The 17,939-nt window shown below is 36.8% G+C and overlaps 3 protein-coding genes and 1 pseudogene across 3 annotated transcripts; 3 read left to right on the plus strand and 1 right to left on the minus strand.

Moving 5' to 3' along the window:
• Positions 1–203: 203 nt before the first annotated feature.
• On the plus strand, positions 204–3,694 carry LOC104815026. Its single transcript, XM_010543314.2, has 3 exons — positions 204–2,580; positions 2,690–2,920; positions 3,244–3,694. Exons 1-2 carry the CDS (start codon positions 477–479, stop codon positions 2,848–2,850), a joined length of 2,265 nt encoding a protein of 754 aa, XP_010541616.1. The 5' UTR covers positions 204–476; the 3' UTR covers positions 2,851–2,920; positions 3,244–3,694.
• A 346-nt stretch (positions 3,695–4,040) lies between these two features.
• On the plus strand, positions 4,041–7,014 carry LOC104815027 (protein MEMO1-like). Its single transcript, XM_010543315.2, has 8 exons — positions 4,041–4,279; positions 4,684–4,768; positions 4,860–4,928; positions 5,084–5,196; positions 5,499–5,610; positions 5,708–5,851; positions 6,326–6,500; positions 6,727–7,014. Exons 1-8 carry the CDS (start codon positions 4,228–4,230, stop codon positions 6,856–6,858), a joined length of 882 nt encoding a protein of 293 aa, XP_010541617.1. The 5' UTR covers positions 4,041–4,227; the 3' UTR covers positions 6,859–7,014.
• Positions 7,015–7,051: 37 nt separating this feature from the next.
• Positions 7,052–8,799, plus strand: LOC104815144 (protein MEMO1-like). Its single transcript, XM_010543462.1, has 5 exons — positions 7,052–7,085; positions 7,239–7,395; positions 7,493–7,636; positions 8,111–8,285; positions 8,512–8,799. The coding sequence occupies exons 1-5, from the start codon at positions 7,052–7,054 to the stop codon at positions 8,641–8,643; spliced, it is 642 nt and encodes a 213-aa protein (XP_010541764.1). The 3' UTR covers positions 8,644–8,799.
• Positions 8,800–12,596: 3,797 nt separating this feature from the next.
• On the minus strand, positions 12,597–14,710 carry LOC104815029 (annotated as a pseudogene).
• Between the last annotated feature and the right edge of the window lie 3,229 nt (positions 14,711–17,939).

The following is a 17,939-nucleotide window of genomic DNA, read 5'->3' on the forward strand; positions in this document are numbered from 1 at the left end:
GACATTTAGTAAAACAAAGATTCTCACGAAAGGAACACCAAATGGTATAAAAAAAATTAAATTTTCCCTAACTTAATTTGTGTTTTTCCTGTTTCCTTGGAACCGAGTGAAACGTAAGCTCACACGCTAAAGAAGCGCGTGAAGTCAAAACTCGAGACTTGGTCGGAATATTGACATTTGACGCCGACGACAGGAAACCCCAACCCTAAGGCTACCAATTCCACAACTTGTTCTCTCTCTCTCTCTCCTTCTCTTACCTTTTACGTTTTCTCTGCAACCAGACACGGCATTTCAGCAAAAGAAGCCAACCCAACAAAAGACAGACAAAGCTTCTTCGCGTCACATTTCCTTCTTCCCACAAATCCTTGTCTGAATCGTTGCCTCGAAGCGTTATTCCTCTGTTTTCGTGTTGTTCTTTTTGTTCAATTTGTTTATTGTTCTGTAGTGTTTTCTGGGTCGATTCTTCTGTTCCATTGATGGGGAAGCCGACAGGGAAGAAGAAGAACTTGGAAGCTACGAAGGCCAGCGATTCCGCCGGAGTCGGAAAGCTTCCGGGGAAAGCCTCCGACCACCGGACGGCGAAAATTTTCGACGAAGACACCGAAATCTTCATCAGCAGGTCGCAGGAGCTCAAAGACGAAGGCAACAAACTCTTCCAGAAGCGCGAATACGACAGTGCTAAGTCAAAGTACGAGAAAGCACTTAAGCTCTTGCCCAAGAACCACATAGATGTAGCTTCCTTGCGCACGAACATGGCGGCTTGTTATATGCAGATGGGTTTAGGAGAGTACCCTAACGCCATTAACGAGTGCAACTTGGCCCTCGAGGCTTCTCCTAGGTATAGCAAGGCTCTGCTGAAGAGAGCTAGGTGTTACGAGGCTTTGAACAAGTTGGATTTGGCTTTTAGGGATACTAGGGTTGTGTTGAACTTTGAGCCTAACAATTTGTCTGCTAATGATATGTTCGAGAGGGTGAGGAATGCGTTGGTGGAGAAGGGCGTTGATGTTGATGAATTGACTAAGAATCTGGTTAATGTCCAGCCGGTTACACGCTCTCGTAAGTCAGTGAAGGAGGATTTGAAGAAGAAGAAGAAGAAGAAGGAGCAGAAAGTTGAAAAGGAGGAGAGGGAAGATGTGAAAGAGAGAGGGGAAGAGAAGGTTGAGGAGAAGAAGCTGCTGGAAGATAATGCCATTGTAAGAGAGAAGAAGAAACCGGGAAAGAAGAAACCGGTAGATAAGGCCGTTGTAACGGAGAAAAAGGCTAGAACTTTAAAGGATAAAGAAGTGATTACCACGAAGAATGCCATTGGAGAAGCCGAAGAAGTTACCAAAGGTGTAAATAATGAGGAGAAATCGGTGGCTAGGACGGTGAAGTTGGTTTTAGGAGAGGATATAAGGTGGGCTCAGTTGCCTATGAATTCTAGCATCAGGCTGGTGAGGGATATTATCCGGGATAGATTTCCGGGTTTGAAGGGCGTCCTAGTGAAATATAGGGACCCGGAAGGTGATTTGGTCACAATCACTACGACAGACGAGCTCAGGTTGGCTGAATCCTCTGGTGATTCTGGAGGCTCTCTTAGATTGTATATAGCCGAAGTAAGTCCTGATCAAGAACCAGCTTATGACGGGGTGATCATCGAGGAACAGAGGCCGAGTAGCATTTCGGAGAATTGGAGTGGAAGGGAGAGTGTGGAATCCGAAAAGGGCTCTCCTTGCATCGAGGATTGGGTCGTCCAATTCGCCCGAGTGTTCAAGAACCACGTCGGGTTCGATTCAGATTCTTACTTGGATCTCCACGAGCTCGGCATGAAGTTTTATTCAGAGGCAATGGAAGATACCGTTACGTGTGAGGATGCCCAAGAACTCTTTGATATAGCTGCTGATAAGTTCCAGGAAATGGCAGCTCTGGCCATGTTCAATTGGGGAAACGTCCACATGTCAAAGGCGAGGAAACGGGTACTAATTTCCGAAGATGGTTCAAAAGAATCTATTCTGAATCAAATAAAATCAGCATTTGAATGGACACAACAGGAGTATGGCAAAGCTGCAACTAAATATGAAGAAGCCTTGAAGATCAAACCCGACTTCTATGAAGCTCTTCTCGCTCTTGGGCAACAGCAGTTTGAGCAAGCCAAGCTTTGCTGGTACTATGCGACGGGAAATAAGACTCATTTGGAAAGTGGACCTTCCCAAGAGGTCTTACAGCTCTACAATCGGGCTGAGGACAGCATGGAGAGAGGTATGCAGATGTGGGAGGAAATGGTGGAACGACGTCTGAATGGACTGTCTAAGCACGATAACTACAAATCTCAGCTGCAGAAAATGGGCTTCGACACACTGATTAAAGAAGCAGCTGCCGAGGAATTTGCAATGGAGCAAGGCTCGAATATGAGTTCTCAGATATACCTCTTGTGGGGCACGCTCCTTTACGAGCGTTCCATTGTGGAGTACAGACTTGGCCTACTGACATGGGAAGAGTGTTTAGAAGTCGCTGTTGAGAAGTTTGAACTGGCTGGAGCTTCTCCCACCGACATAGCTGTTATGATAAAGAATCACTGCTCAAACGAAACCACACATGAAGGTGACAGAGCTCGTTATTACCTGATCCCTTTCTTTTGTCGTTTCGTCCTGTTTCTTTGAATCGTCGATAAGTGGCTTGCTGTAATGAATCTGTGTTGTGATCGTTGCAGGAATGGGGTTCAAGATCGATGAAATAGTTCAGGCATGGAACGAGATGTATGATGCTAAGAGGTGGCAGATTGGTGTCCCGTCATTTCGGCTGGAGCCCTTGTTCCGTCGCCGTGTTCCAAAACTCCAACATGTCCTGGAACACATCTCAGCATTGCACTAAAGTCAGTGAAGCATAATAGATAGTTTCAGCTTGCATTTGTTTTCTGGACGAAAACTTCCAGCCATTACAGGTAATAAGACCCGTTGCTTGATATGGACTACTGAACCCAACTCTTCATTTGCAAATTTTTCTTCTGTTCTTGGTAGATTGCATATAAGATCATAAGCTATATTCTTAAACCCTTAATGCCATACAGAAAGTGTAGGATGAAGAACACTGGATTCTTGATTATGTGAAAACAGATTATTGGATTCTTTGATGAATTTGAGCATTATTATATGTTTATAAAAGAGATCCATGTTCTGTCAGAGGGATATCTACATATATCCCATTGTCATGCTCATGCCTAGGGCATCTAACATGTGGGTTCTCATCCTTGTACTTTAAATGCAGGTATATTTGTTTGTTCCTTGCCGGATTGGGTTTGACGTTTTGCCAGTTCTTTGTCCGGTGGCAAAGGGCCGGAGTCTTTTGCAGAAGTTTCCGTCCTCAGAATCGGAAACTTCTGGAACCATGTCGCATACACCATGCAGAAAGTTTGTCCCTTTTGAAGTTATCAGATTCATAAACCTATATCATATTGGATTGGTATAATAGTTCATTCTTAGCAAGCAAGGTGGAGGCCCTGTCTTGTTTGTTTCACAGGACACAGAGGTTCATCATCAGTTATTTATGTTTCACTGTTGTGTCTGCCTCTGCTCTCTTGGTTTGGTCATATTTATGAAAATTCCACACATTTTTTTCCTTTTGTCGCGTTTGAAATGTTGTATTCAAATACTTTTGATTCTTTGGCTTACTTTTTGTAAACGATTGTTTCAGTTTGTTCATTCGGTTTTTTTCTTCACTCTTTTTTTTTCTTCTGCTGCTGCTGGATTGATTCCCATGTTGTGTGAACACTGCGTTAAAAAACTACGCGCAGTTGCCTTATATAAGATTGAAACTACAAGATGTGCATACGTTTTCCCGAAAAACCAGAAGGAATCTATTATTTTTACGTTTCGGTTTTGACGTTTTCTTAAAACCCTTATTGACAAAGATGGAATGCATTTCGTGGAGAAAGTAAAAAAAAACGACACGAATTTTGCCCCGTCTTGCTCTTTACGTCACGAAATGCGAACCGTCTGAATTATCCCTAAACGGCAGCGTTTTGTTATTTTTTAAAATATTTCCTCTCTTCTCTCTCTTTTTTTTTTTTTGGTGGATCACTTTAAGTCTTTTTGGTAAGAGTGCAAGGCAAGAGGGGAATATTCGGCAAAGTGTTCGCCATCGGAGCGAAGCTTAATTTCTCCGGGAATCGGAGATTCTCTTCGTTCATCTCTCGGAAAATTCCGTGTCGTTTCCTTGGTTCAATTTCCCTCGAACGAATCTGGGAAATCAATGGCCACAGTGAGAAAGGCTTCGCATGCAGGCTCTTGGTACACCGATGATTGTAAGCTTCAGTTTTACTTCCAATAAGCTTCATCGTGTTCAATTTCGAAGGAATTTCGTATGCCTTTTCCGTGATCTTGTGTTCTTTAGCTGGGACAGCAAAGAGACTGCTCTTTTAGTGAGAAATCCCCAATTGAAAGACAGTCTCATATGCTAAGGATCATGTTTGTGAGCTATAGGATACTAGAATCAGTAGAATCATGTCTTTTTTGAGTTACTGCCATCTCAAATTTCACGTATTAGAGATTTAATAGTGTTATGCACACCAAGTGGGGTTGTGCATTTGCGTTGCTTTGGAGTAACTACTCTAAGTCGAATCTGATTGTCTCGATGTTGGGTTGTTAACTTTGCGAGAAAATTGTGTAATCGTATCCGAAATGGGTTCTGTTTGTTCGACTTGCTCAGCGACTGAGTTGGCTGAAGAGCTCGGGAAATGGCTCGAAGCCACGGGATTGGCTAAGTCACCGGACGTACGGGGTGTGATTGCTCCGTAAGTTGTTTACGCATTTCAGTTTTTCTATACAATCTGTAGAATACAATATTTCGTTGTTTGGGACATTTGATGATGGAATTGGTATTAGGCATGCCGGCTATTCATATTCTGGTCCTGCTGCCGCATACGCATTTGCGAATATAGACCCTACAGTCTTGTAAGATTCTTCACTTTTCTTCTCTTTACTTTGTCCCGCTTTCTCGGGGATTCGGTTCTGCATTTAAGAAAATTAGGTTTTGGTGTTTGCCTCTTGTTGAATATTTTGTTGTATCTATTTGTGATGCTAAGTTCAAGAAGCCTTTATGGTTGCAGTTGTCGGGTATTCCTCCTCGGCCCATCTCACCACTATTACACCCCAAAATGTGCTCTTTCAACCGCTACAGTGTACAGGACTCCCATTGGCGATTTACCCATTGATTTGGAAGGTATTGATTGTTTAAGTTTATATCACATCTAGGATTATGACAGGTTTAAAAGATTTGATGGTAGCACTTCTATCACCAGAGTACATTTTGTTTTTCTCTAGTCTATTATGAGAACTCTATCGTTGAATATGTTCGATTTAAACAAATATTGTGAGAGGTGATTGGTTTTAATTTACTCCGTAAACGTGCAAGTGAGCAATAAGCACACTAGAAAGATTTGTGGAGATGTTTGAGATCACTTGTCAAGGTTGCAGAATTTTCTTTGAGCATTCTCTGTATGAACTGTTTGTTTCATCTGCCAGTTATTGAGGAGCTAAAAGCTACTGGAAAATTTGAACTGATGAATCTCCGTGTTGATGAGGCGGAGCACAGCATGGAAATGCATTTGCCATATCTAGCTAAAGTATTTGAGGGGTAATAAGCGTTAAACACGTCTGCTATGGTTAAATTTAACTTGAAAATAATGTGCTACTAGTCTCCATTCTCAATCTTATCAACCACCAATGTCCAGGCATGAAGTAAAAGTTGTTCCCATCTTGGTTGGCGCACTAAGTGCTGAAAGCGAAGCCTTGTATGGACAACTGTTAGCCAAATATGCTGATGATCCTAGGAACTTTTTCTCTGTTTCCTCGGATTTTTGTCACTGGGGCTCACGGTATGTTCGGCTAGATTCACTCTATGCTATTTTGTGCTCGGTATGCACATATTGTGGGAGAATCTCCATCTTATATTGCTTCATTATCAAATTTAATATGCAATATATTCTTATTCTTCTGTGCTTACCGAGTACCCATCTAGTTGGGTCACTTATTATTGTACTGTCTCATGGCAAGCCTGTCTGTTTGTGAAAGTTCTTATATATGGGTTCCTGAAACAAAATGTACACATTGCGATATAGGTAGTACCATTATATTTCTTAATCTTTTTTCTGAGTGTTGCATTCATTTGCATCGGGTATACATTAACAAGACATTTTTTCAGGACTCCAATGTGCCTGAAGTTTCCTCATTTGCTGAGTCTTCGCCCTTGTCATTTCCAAACAACAGATCCTAATCCTTTTGGGGCCTTAAGCTTGTATTTCGTTTATGTGCATGTATTGATTAATCTTCGAATGCCTAACTATGGGCAGGTTTGATTACATGCACTATGACAAGAAACATGGTCCGATATACAAGTCCATTGAAGCCTTGGACAGGATGGGCATGGACATAATAGAGACAGGAGACCCCGATACTTTCAAACAGTACTTGCGGGAATACAAGAACACAATCTGTGGCCGCCATCCGATCAGTGTTTTTCTCCATGTGAGTCTAATCTCTGCTCTCTCCACTCTTATATATTTATACACACACACATTTTTGCCTCTCGTATCCACCGATGATTTCAGCTTTATGGCCGTCGGATTTGATACAACATGAAAACCTCTTTAAAGACATGGAAATTTCTGGGTTTTTTCTGGCTGACTACGATAAACATTCACGTGTTGTGTGAAGAAACTGACATTTGATTTCTGTATGGATTTGAAATCAGACGCTGAGAAATTGTTCGACGAAGATGAAGATAAAGTTCCTGAGATATGAGCAGTCAAGCCAATGCAAGAGCACACGGGACAGCAGCGTAAGCTATGCCTCTGCAGCTGCAACTAAGGTTGTCGACTCTTGAAACCCTCCTTTGTCCGAATAACGTTTTCTCCAAACTGTCTGAAATTCCAATCAAACTCACTTCATTCTAAGTAACAAAAATTTCCATTTTTCAAAGTCTTTGCCTTTCCACTTCCCATGGTTATGTCTGATTTGATTTAAGAATCCGTGTTATGTTCTTTGGGGATCAAACTCAATAAAACAAGAGAAAGGTAATGGCTGGTTTGGTGAAGCAAAATATGGAAGCATGTGTGCATAATAATATACACATAAATCTATAACATATAGTTTCCTGTTGTGTATGCTTTTATTAAACTGTTAGAATCTTGGATTTTGATTTCTTGGTGTTGTGAAATCTGTCCATTTGTTTTTTTTTTTTTTTTGAAATTATTTGGTATGAAGTTGTTGTCTTTGTCACGTTCAAACTGCGTTTGTTTCATCTGCCAGTTATTGAGGAGCTAAAAGCTACTGGAAAATTTGAACTGATGAATCTCCGTGTTGATGAGGCGGAGCACAGCATGGAAATGCATTTGCCATATCTAGCTAAAGTATTTGAGGGGTAATAAGCGTTAAACACGTCTGCTATGGTTAAATTTAACTTGAAAATAATGTGCTACTAGTCTCCATTCTCAATCTTATCAACCACCAATGTCCAGGCATGAAGTAAAAGTTGTTCCCATCTTGGTTGGCGCACTAAGTGCTGAAAGCGAAGCCTTGTATGGACAACTGTTAGCCAAATATGCTGATGATCCTAGGAACTTTTTCTCTGTTTCCTCGGATTTTTGTCACTGGGGCTCACGGTATGTTCGGCTAGATTCACTCTATGCTATTTTGTGCTCGGTATGCACATATTGTGGGAGAATCTCCATCTTATATTGCTTCATTATCAAATTTAATATGCAATATATTCTTATTCTTCTGTGCTTACCGAGTACCCATCTAGTTGGGTCACTTATTATTGTACTGTCTCATGGCAAGCCTGTCTGTTTGTGAAAGTTCTTATATATGGGTTCCTGAAACAAAATGTACACATTGCGATATAGGTAGTACCATTATATTTCTTAATCTTTTTTCTGAGTGTTGCATTCATTTGCATCGGGTATACATTAACAAGACATTTTTTCAGGACTCCAATGTGCCTGAAGTTTCCTCATTTGCTGAGTCTTCGCCCTTGTCATTTCCAAACAACAGATCCTAATCCTTTTGGGGCCTTAAGCTTGTATTTCGTTTATGTGCATGTATTGATTAATCTTCGAATGCCTAACTATGGGCAGGTTTGATTACATGCACTATGACAAGAAACATGGTCCGATATACAAGTCCATTGAAGCCTTGGACAGGATGGGCATGGACATAATAGAGACAGGAGACCCCGATACTTTCAAACAGTACTTGCGGGAATACAAGAACACAATCTGTGGCCGCCATCCGATCAGTGTTTTTCTCCATGTGAGTCTAATCTCTGCTCTCTCCACTCTTATATATTTATACACACACACATTTTTGCCTCTCGTATCCACCGATGATTTCAGCTTTATGGCCGTCGGATTTGATACAACATGAAAACCTCTTTAAAGACATGGAAATTTCTGGGTTTTTTCTGGCTGACTACGATAAACATTCACGTGTTGTGTGAAGAAACTGACATTTGATTTCTGTATGGATTTGAAATCAGACGCTGAGAAATTGTTCGACGAAGATGAAGATAAAGTTCCTGAGATATGAGCAGTCAAGCCAATGCAAGAGCACACGGGACAGCAGCGTAAGCTATGCCTCTGCAGCTGCAACTAAGGTTGTCGACTCTTGAAACCCTCCTTTGTCCGAATAACGTTTTCTCCAAACTGTCTGAAATTCCAATCAAACTCACTTCATTCTAAGTAACAAAAATTTCCATTTTTCAAAGTCTTTGCCTTTCCACTTCCCATGGTTATGTCTGATTTGATTTAAGAATCCGTGTTATGTTCTTTGGGGATCAAACTCAATAAAACAAGAGAAAGGTAATGGCTGGTTTGGTGAAGCAAAATATGGAAGCATGTGTGCATAATAATATACACATAAATCTATAACATATAGTTTCCTGTTGTGTATGCTTTTATTAAACTGTTAGAATCTTGGATTTTGATTTCTTGGTGTTGTGAAATCTGTCCATTTGTTTTTTTTTTTTTTTTGAAATTATTTGGTATGAAGTTGTTGTCTTTGTCACGTTCAAACTGCGTGGTTTTTGTTTGACTCTAGAGCCAGTTATTGTCTTACTTCCATGCGTAGAACTCTTTTTGTTTTTATGCGTATAGATTCATGTGTCATCATCATCATCATCATCATCATCATTTTGGAATTTAAAAGATAAAAGAAAATGATGGGGCTGGAGTGGGAACGTTGCTTGGTAATGATGACTCATGCATATTGGATGGGTCATCAGTTTAACGTTAATTTGGAAATTTGGACGTTGTGTTCCAAATCATTGGGATGTGTGTTTGTGGTTTTCCTTTGCCTCAAATCTTTTGGAATTTTGTAGAACGGTCGTGACTCGTGATGGACCATACCTTATCTTTAACTTTTTTTTTGTGGTAGAAAAGAATATGAAACTTTGATTCTTTTAGGGAATAGCATTAGTCTTTTGTATTTCTTTTTCAGATTCTTATAATAGATTTTGGTATAATAGATTCTTATATTTTTCTCTCATCTTCTGGTTGAATTTGCATTCATCTCATAAGCCTATGGCTCAGTTATTCCATCAACATCTTCTAACTCTGTTCATAACTAATCCCCCGTAAAAAAAAAAGACCTCACGTTGATAACTAAGGTTCACCTTGGTTACATGTCATCTGTAACGTGTGTTAAAAAAATTTCAGTGAATGAGAGAATATATATATATATATACATATGTATAAATTTTTTGTGTGGGGGAGTTTTGGAATGGGAATAATATGAGATGTATGGTTGTGAGAGCTATACAGAGTCAATATTAATAAGAGCAATATACGAATACGAACAAATTAGTGGCTTGTTTTGCTTCATCCACGCGAGAAAGAGAGAGATATTCACAGAGTACATGTGAAACCCATAGTTTTTTGTTTCCTTCCAATGATTTTTTTTTAATGAAAATTTTCCTTCCAATGATTCCAAGAAAGAGACATTAACCTTCACCTGACGCTCGTCTGTTCCGTCCTGAATTCGATCCTCAAGTTGGGGAAAGAGCGTATAATTCAAATCACATGGTTGGTTTTCGATCCCGAGATTAGTCTGTACTCGGTCGAGGATGTTCGGTTATAAAAAAAAAGACATTATATAAGAAGGCACGAGAAACGTAATCCCTTTGGAGCGTCTTCACATGTTCCAATCACATGTTCTGTCTGTGGGTCATTCCCCTCATCCATAACGTCTGTTTCTCCATCACCCATTTCATAAAGTTTGTCCCTTTTTTCTCTGAATTTGTTCATTCCTCGTGACTTTGGCATAATCAAACGCATTCATTCCTCTATGGAAGAAAACGCCGTTAACCTCCAACCCAATACAAAGACTATATATTTATATATCAGACATTTTTCGGCTGTAGAAAAAGATGCCAAAAGATCGTAACATGTTATGTACCCGGAACATGCAGATCTAGAGTCATCTATATCATGTTTTTTTATGGACGGTAATTCCTTTTTTACTACAAAAGATACTATTATAAGTATTATATAAGAAAAAAAAAACAATTTCAAAAATCAAAATTAGAGTTGGCATTTCTTGATATTACTCGATCGTAGTGGATATTATCAAAACTATGACTATATATGAAATCTGAAAATTGAGAAAAATAAAATGAATAATATCTTTCTCCTCTTCCCCTTTTTTCCACGATGTCTTTTTGCATTTGCCCTCATTGCAAAACAAAGTTTATCTCTCATTCTTCAATCAAAGCTCCCGCAAATCATTACACCCAATATCCAAAACTGATAAACCGAACCGTACATGTGGTTGCACAACACATTCCCAACATATACATACTTTTATTTTAATATATATGTATATGTATATGTATATGTGTGTGTAGTCATTTTACATGGAAACAAACAATTATAGGATAGGAGGCAAGTCTTTGTTTAAAAATTGGAACCTCCAACATTGGGAATATCCGGAGAAAAATGGGGCACTTAGAATGGCCATTATGCATTGCCACTCGGTCCATACCTATATATATATATATATATATAAATCAAAATTCATATGATTTTGTTGTTTTCCTTTTAAGGTCGGTTTGACCTAACGTAGATGGTGTGACCACAAACTTCGTGTCCATTACGATTGTATCGTTTTTTTTTTTACTAAAACTATCCACGGCAAAGTTTACGTGACGCAGTTGAGTTGACATAAATAATTCCAACTTTGTTGATTTTTAAAATGTTCAAATCTGATTTTTTTAAAAACTTATTAATTCTTCGAACATTATATAAAAAAAAGAGAGGCAATACTTCTATGTTTAAACATTATTCGATACCAAATAATAAGTTTGAGGAATAAAAAGTCATAATTTACAGAGAAACCCCCCCTAAACTATAACGGAAGCAAGTTGGAATATTATACCATTAAAAACTAATTCACAAAAAAATAAATATTAATTTTTTAAAAATTCTATAGATTGACATTTTCAACAAAATTATGGCCAAAATGATATCTATTTTTTTAAGTCTTTAGTAATAGTTATATAAATGAAGAGGTATTTTATGGGATTGGAATGAAATGTCGAAATCGTGAGGATATTTGTTAATTAATTAATTAATTAATCAAAGAGCATTTTTGGAGTTTGGTTTGGTTGAACATCATCATTCATCTCACACGCTTTGCACACTTGACCAACAGAACCCAACGCCATTATTTTCAGTCATTATCTCAACCAGATTTTCCACCTCTTCACGCCAACCGAGTCTAGATATTACATATTTCGAAACTAAATTTATTTAATTTTTTAATTAATTTTTTATTGAATTTATATTGAAAGAATATTATTGAAATTTTTTGTTTTTGTTTAAAATTTAAATTATTCTTATATTTAATTTACGTTTTATTAATTAAATGAATCGATTTTTAAATTTATTTTTAAACTAAATAATTTGATTTTATTATTTATAACCGTAATATTAACTCATACAACCGGTCCAAGTTGGCCTTAATTTAAGCGTGAATTTAACTTTCGAGATCTGCCTGTATATTTACTTTTAAATTTGTATAAGAAACTATTGTATTTTATTTACGGGGGGTTTTTTAAAATATAAATGATCTCCCCCCTAACTCAGGAAAATGCCTCATTACCTCATCGGATTTGATATGATCACATCTCACGATGCACATAGTGAGTTGCCATCTCACCAAAAGTAATAAAAAAAACAATCAAAATTAAATTTATTATATTCACATTCCCTACATAATTACTTTTGTTTTTGCCCCCCAAAAAATCGGTGATTGAAATCTCATATTTACGGAAGTCATATAAACTAATAAACGTTATTAATTACTCCCTCCGTTTCAAAATATTTGTAGTTTTAGTTTATTTTCCATGTTTCAAAATATTTGTCATTCTACATTTCCAAGATAGTTTTTTACAATAGTTTCCAATTTTATCCCTCCCAAATTCCAATAAATTATTAGTGATAATATTATTTTTATCATTAAATAAGGTTATATGTGTCTTTTTCTCTATTTTCTTAAAAAATGTGAAAAATCCTAAAACTACAATTAATCTGAAACGGAGGGAGTAGAAAATAGTATGCAATCGACTAATAAAGAATTATATTGATTTTTATTTATGATATTATTAAACATTAAATGATAAATAATTAGTAAAAAAAGAATAGGGACATCTGTACCAATCTGTCTGGGCGCATAAAGATTTCTCTAGTGGTATGTTTAAAAATTTTAAAAACATAATCTTCCAGATAAGCAAAGACGTGCATGCCCACTCTGTGGGCTTTTTCTGTGCTCTTTAATTTCTTCCTCCATTTAATAATGCCCCTTATACTTTTATTTTCCCAAAGTACCCTCCTTTATCTCCTTAATTTTCACTTTCTGCCATCTCTTTTTTATTTCCCCTTTCTGGGGTTGCGATCCACGAATTTCTTTCACATGTTCATACCGGTGTTTGATTTTGAACTTCAAGGTCGTTTATTGTTTTAATAAACCATTAAGATTGAACTTAATTAAAATTTTCTATTTTCTATTTTTTCTGATGTTATTTATTAATTTATTTCTCAATCCATGTAAATATGAAATACCCAAAGTGTCAGGCTCTGTTTTCGTTTCAACTCCTCCCACAAGATTTTTCGGGTCAACTTCTCTTTAGGTTTAATTTTATGTTCGTTTTCAGTCCATAAAATAGTTTCCCCAATTTTCCTTTCTCCCTCCTGTCCATATTTCGCATAAAGATTCGCTCAACGGCTCTCCATCGAACGCAACCTGCAAAAAGAAGGAAACCAAAAAAAAACACCAAACAAACAAGGAAAGAAATCGAATGAAACATAACGAAATAAATAAAAAAGGAAAGAATATATACCTTACACGTAACGAGAACCTGGAAAATAACGGATGTCATAACGGACGAGACGGCAAACCGGACGGGTCAACGGAAGACGGGAAAGCTGACGGAACGCATGACGGTGAACCCAACGCTGTGAACACAACGAACGAGTTCAACCTCACCGATACACAAACTCCAACCAATCTCTCTCGATGGCAAATTTGAATTCAAATGATTCCACAGTCCTTTGTAGTCCAATTACCGGTTCAGTTAGGGTTCTGATTTCGAATTTAGGTCATTTGGGAGTCCGAAATTGTGCGCTTCAATAGCAACATGAGTATGTACAATGCATCTCTCATCATCACCCAACAAAAAAACTTTATCACGGTGCCTCGTTTTGTCTCCGTTTACAAAACACGGTCCGGGTTGGCTCAGCACCATCGCCGCAGATTTCGCGGCGTCTTGACTCGACACCTCCTTGTCCAGACTCGGAGCAACTCGCCCGTGCAGATCCGAGACATCGCTCGATTGAGAACCAGACGACTTAGCCGGATCCGTACCTCTTGAACCATTTCTATACCAGAAACGTTTTGCCTGTGGCGGTTTTCAAAAAGAAGAACAAACCTGATTGCTCGGATCTATAGACCGATCAATGATCGTCGCCTTTTGACATGACCGAGAGCCGGCTCGGACGAGGCTGAAACGCGGCTCGTCTCTTCAGATGGTGCGACGATGGTCGAATCAACGCCGTCAGAGCTCTCCTAACCCATTCTCCTTCGACTCCTCCGATTCTCACCAGAGAATTCGTCATCGCCGATCTTCGCATATTCAATCGATTCGACGGATAGGACGCCGCACCTTGACCGTGGGGATTCGCGACGTTCTTGTGGAGACTGCATCGAAACGATCCGGGATGCGTAGTCGGCGAGCACATGCACCTCTTCCTCGGCTCGGAAATCTGGTGGCTGCTAGGCTTCGAGACGGCAATAGATCTGTTGGTAAATGATTTTGTATGTCGTGTAGAGGTTTACACGCGTCGGCGATGCAGAACGGTGATGGTGGTGGTGGTACTGCTGATGATGGCTACTGAAGAACGCCGACGACGGAGACGAGAAACTCGAACTGGTGGAGGAAGCGAAAGCTGACGACGACGAAGATGGCACGGTGTTTGCGTACGAGCCGCAGAAACGGCCCGACGGCGAGAGAGACCGCAGCACTGGTCCACTTGACCTCGTTCTTGACGATGTGGTCACCATTGTTCTTTTTGTTTCTGTGGAATTTAAAAAAAAAAGATTTTGAAAGGAAGAGAGGGAGAGGAGAGAGAGACAGGGGCTTTTCTTTAGAAGGCCCCGGAGGGTGGTTGGTTCGGCAAACCTAGCGAGTATCAGACGTCGAATTTATAGCCAAGAACGTCGATGGCATGCCTGTAAATATTCGGAAGATTCATGACCTGTTTCGCAGACAGAGTCATTCTTTTCTGTGGGAAGGGGGGAGGGTTAGTTGACTTAACCATAGTTAAGAAAGTCGGGTTAGGATTTCTTTCTTTTATCAACTTGGCGGTTTTGCCGTTTCGAAAAAGAATCGGATTCTGATCCAACGGCTGTGACGAGACTTAGAATATGTGCTTTTCCGGGCAGCCGGAAAACCTGCCACGTAATCGGATTCGAGAAACGGTCAGTGTACTAAATACCCCAGCAAATATTCGATAATTACGAGGTGCCATTGCCCGTTGTTTTGTGAAGGGTCGGATTTATGGATGGAGACACCTCTACATGAGGTAGAGGGTTTCATGATATAATTTTTTTCCCCTAAATAAAGCCGCGTACGGTACGTGTATATATGTTTTCCTTCGGCGCTCTATAATATATTTCACGAGTTATTTAATTGACATAATTTATTATTTTGTCACAGATATTCACTTACCTTAATTATGCATTCGATTTTTGAAGTAGCAACAGATATTAAAATAGGTACGTGATCGATCATTCGACCAATACACTCGTTCAGATCAGTGATCCATGCACAAATCCTTCCAGTAATGATATGATTTATTTAGCATAGCAATACTAATAAAGTCGTTCGCGTAGATCATCTCAAATAGGTAGGATCATAATTTCATATTTTAATTTGGATTCAGTTGAATTAGTTTTGGATTCATTTTTTCGATTTTGAAAAATAATAACCATTCGTTTTTATATTTAATTCAATTAAATTTTGGAATACCTTTTTATTAATAGAATTGTTTATAATTCCATTTAAAACTCTGTACTTTTCTCTCGTCGCAATTTAAACCCTCTACTTTTTTTTTATCCAAAAAAACATTGTACTTTTAAAAATTGGCAATTAAAACTCTATACTTTTAAAAATTGGCAAATAAAACCCTGAATGAAAAAATATATTATTTAATAACTTTTAAAAATTGGCAATTAAAACTCTATACTTTTAAAAATTGGCAAATAAAACCCTGAATGAAAAAATATATTATTTAATACTGACATTGCATCCTAGTCATCTGCCACATCATCAATCCCTAATATTTAATAATATTAATTAATACAAAATAAAAATAAAATAATAATAAAAATATGCATATGTGGTATACGTATTTTTTTTCTAAAAATCATGCATATGTCACATATATATATATGATTTTTAGAAAAGAATTTTTTTTCTAAAAATCATGCATATGTCACATATATATATGATTTTTAGAAAAGCATGTATATATCACACATACATATAAAACATATTTATATATATAATGTGTGTATATATAAATATGTTTTATGTATGTGTGTTATATGATTTTTTTCCTAAAAATCATATATATATATATATATAATGTTTTTTTAGAATATATATATATGTATATATGTATATATAAATATATTTATATATGTATATAATTTTAAAATTTTTATAAACATGTTTTTATATGTGTATAATTTTTATGAATATATATAATTTTTAAATTTTCATTTTCATTTTTATTATTTTATTTTTATTTTTTATTAATTAATGTTATTAAATATTAGAGATTGATGATGTGGCAGATGATTAGGATGTCATGTCAGCATTAAATAATATTGTTTTTCGTTCACGGTTTTATTTGCCAATTTTTAAAAGTATAGAGTTTTAATTACCAATTTTTAAAAGTACAATGTTTTTTTGAATAAAAAAAAGTATATGGTTTAAATTGAGACGAGAGAAAAGTACAGGGTTTTAAATGGAATTATCCCTTTTTCTTTTTTAAAAAAAGGTGTTTTTCATTTGATTTTATATTCAATGAAAGTTCTTTTCGAATTTGTTTTTATTTTTCAACTTAAGAACATATTTATTAAATTTTATATCTTGCATTCAAACACAAGAATCGGTCGTCGAGATGAAGCCGGGAGGCGTAGACTTCCCTTTTTCTTGGACAAACCGTACGAAAAATATACAAAATTTATATATCTAATGGTAAAATACAACACAAATGGGTACGGATTTTGAAGCATATTACAAGATCGTGGCTTTTTTAGGAAATAAAATTTTGAAAATGGGAGGTTTGAACATTATAATGCTGGTCCAGAGGAAAACAAATATATGTAATGTAGCATTTGTCTTTAAAAAAAGAAGAGAATATGTAGTATTTTTCGTGTATAATATAATATTTTTCGTATATTATTATATATAAGTGTATGTGAAGCTAAGAGCTCACGGAAACTTTTATAATGTTATTGGTGGGTAAGAATGAAGTTTTTTTTTAATAGTAATTGAATATATATGCAACCATACAAAGCGATGGTCAATGATCAATCACATCAATTGGAGCTTCGATTCGATTATTTTCATATGCCAAATTTGTCAACTATCTGTGTCATATGTATATTTAATCAGAGATGATTCAATAATTGTTATCGGTTGAACAAGTCAATATAAACAATTAACTTGTTGTTTTTCAATATCAGAACATATATTTTTATATTATAATATCTTTTCATCGAGATATAAAAATAGAACTGAATCCAGCTGATTAATTTTAAAAATATATTATTTTATGAAATGAAAAAATGAATTAAATACAAAACCATTTAAAATAGTGTATATATATATATATTATAAATTTCGTTAAAAATGCGATTGAAACAAAACCGAAACCGAAGACACCGAATGAATACATTTTTACTAGAATCCAAAAATTACAAACCTAGAAATAACTGAAATAAAATGTGAGCGTAGAAGGCACGTGGTGTAAGGCGATGAAGGCACGTGATGTAAAACTATCACTGATTTTTTAATGGCCTTTTTATGTACGATTAGTCTTAACTGCTCTGATTAATTAAGTTAATTTAATTATCCGACGCGTTTCACCTCTCCCAACTTCTCCAGCCCTCATTTAAGGGGTGGATTTATTGCTTTTTTTTACTTTCCTTTTAAATCTTGTGCTACTTAATGTTTTTTTTTTGTTAAATGTGCTTTGCTGAATGTTGTTGCTTTTCTTTCTCCCCATAAAATTTAATAACTATTTTTTGGTAAAAATAAATTTAATAATTACTACATGTTAATATACAAATATCATAAAACATATAATAGGCTACATATCATATGCATGGTGCTATGATTAT

This window comes from Tarenaya hassleriana, unplaced genomic scaffold, assembly GCF_000463585.1.
Source record: "Tarenaya hassleriana unplaced genomic scaffold, ASM46358v1 Cleome22, whole genome shotgun sequence".
In the NCBI taxonomy this organism is placed as follows: domain Eukaryota; kingdom Viridiplantae; phylum Streptophyta; class Magnoliopsida; order Brassicales; family Cleomaceae; genus Tarenaya; species Tarenaya hassleriana.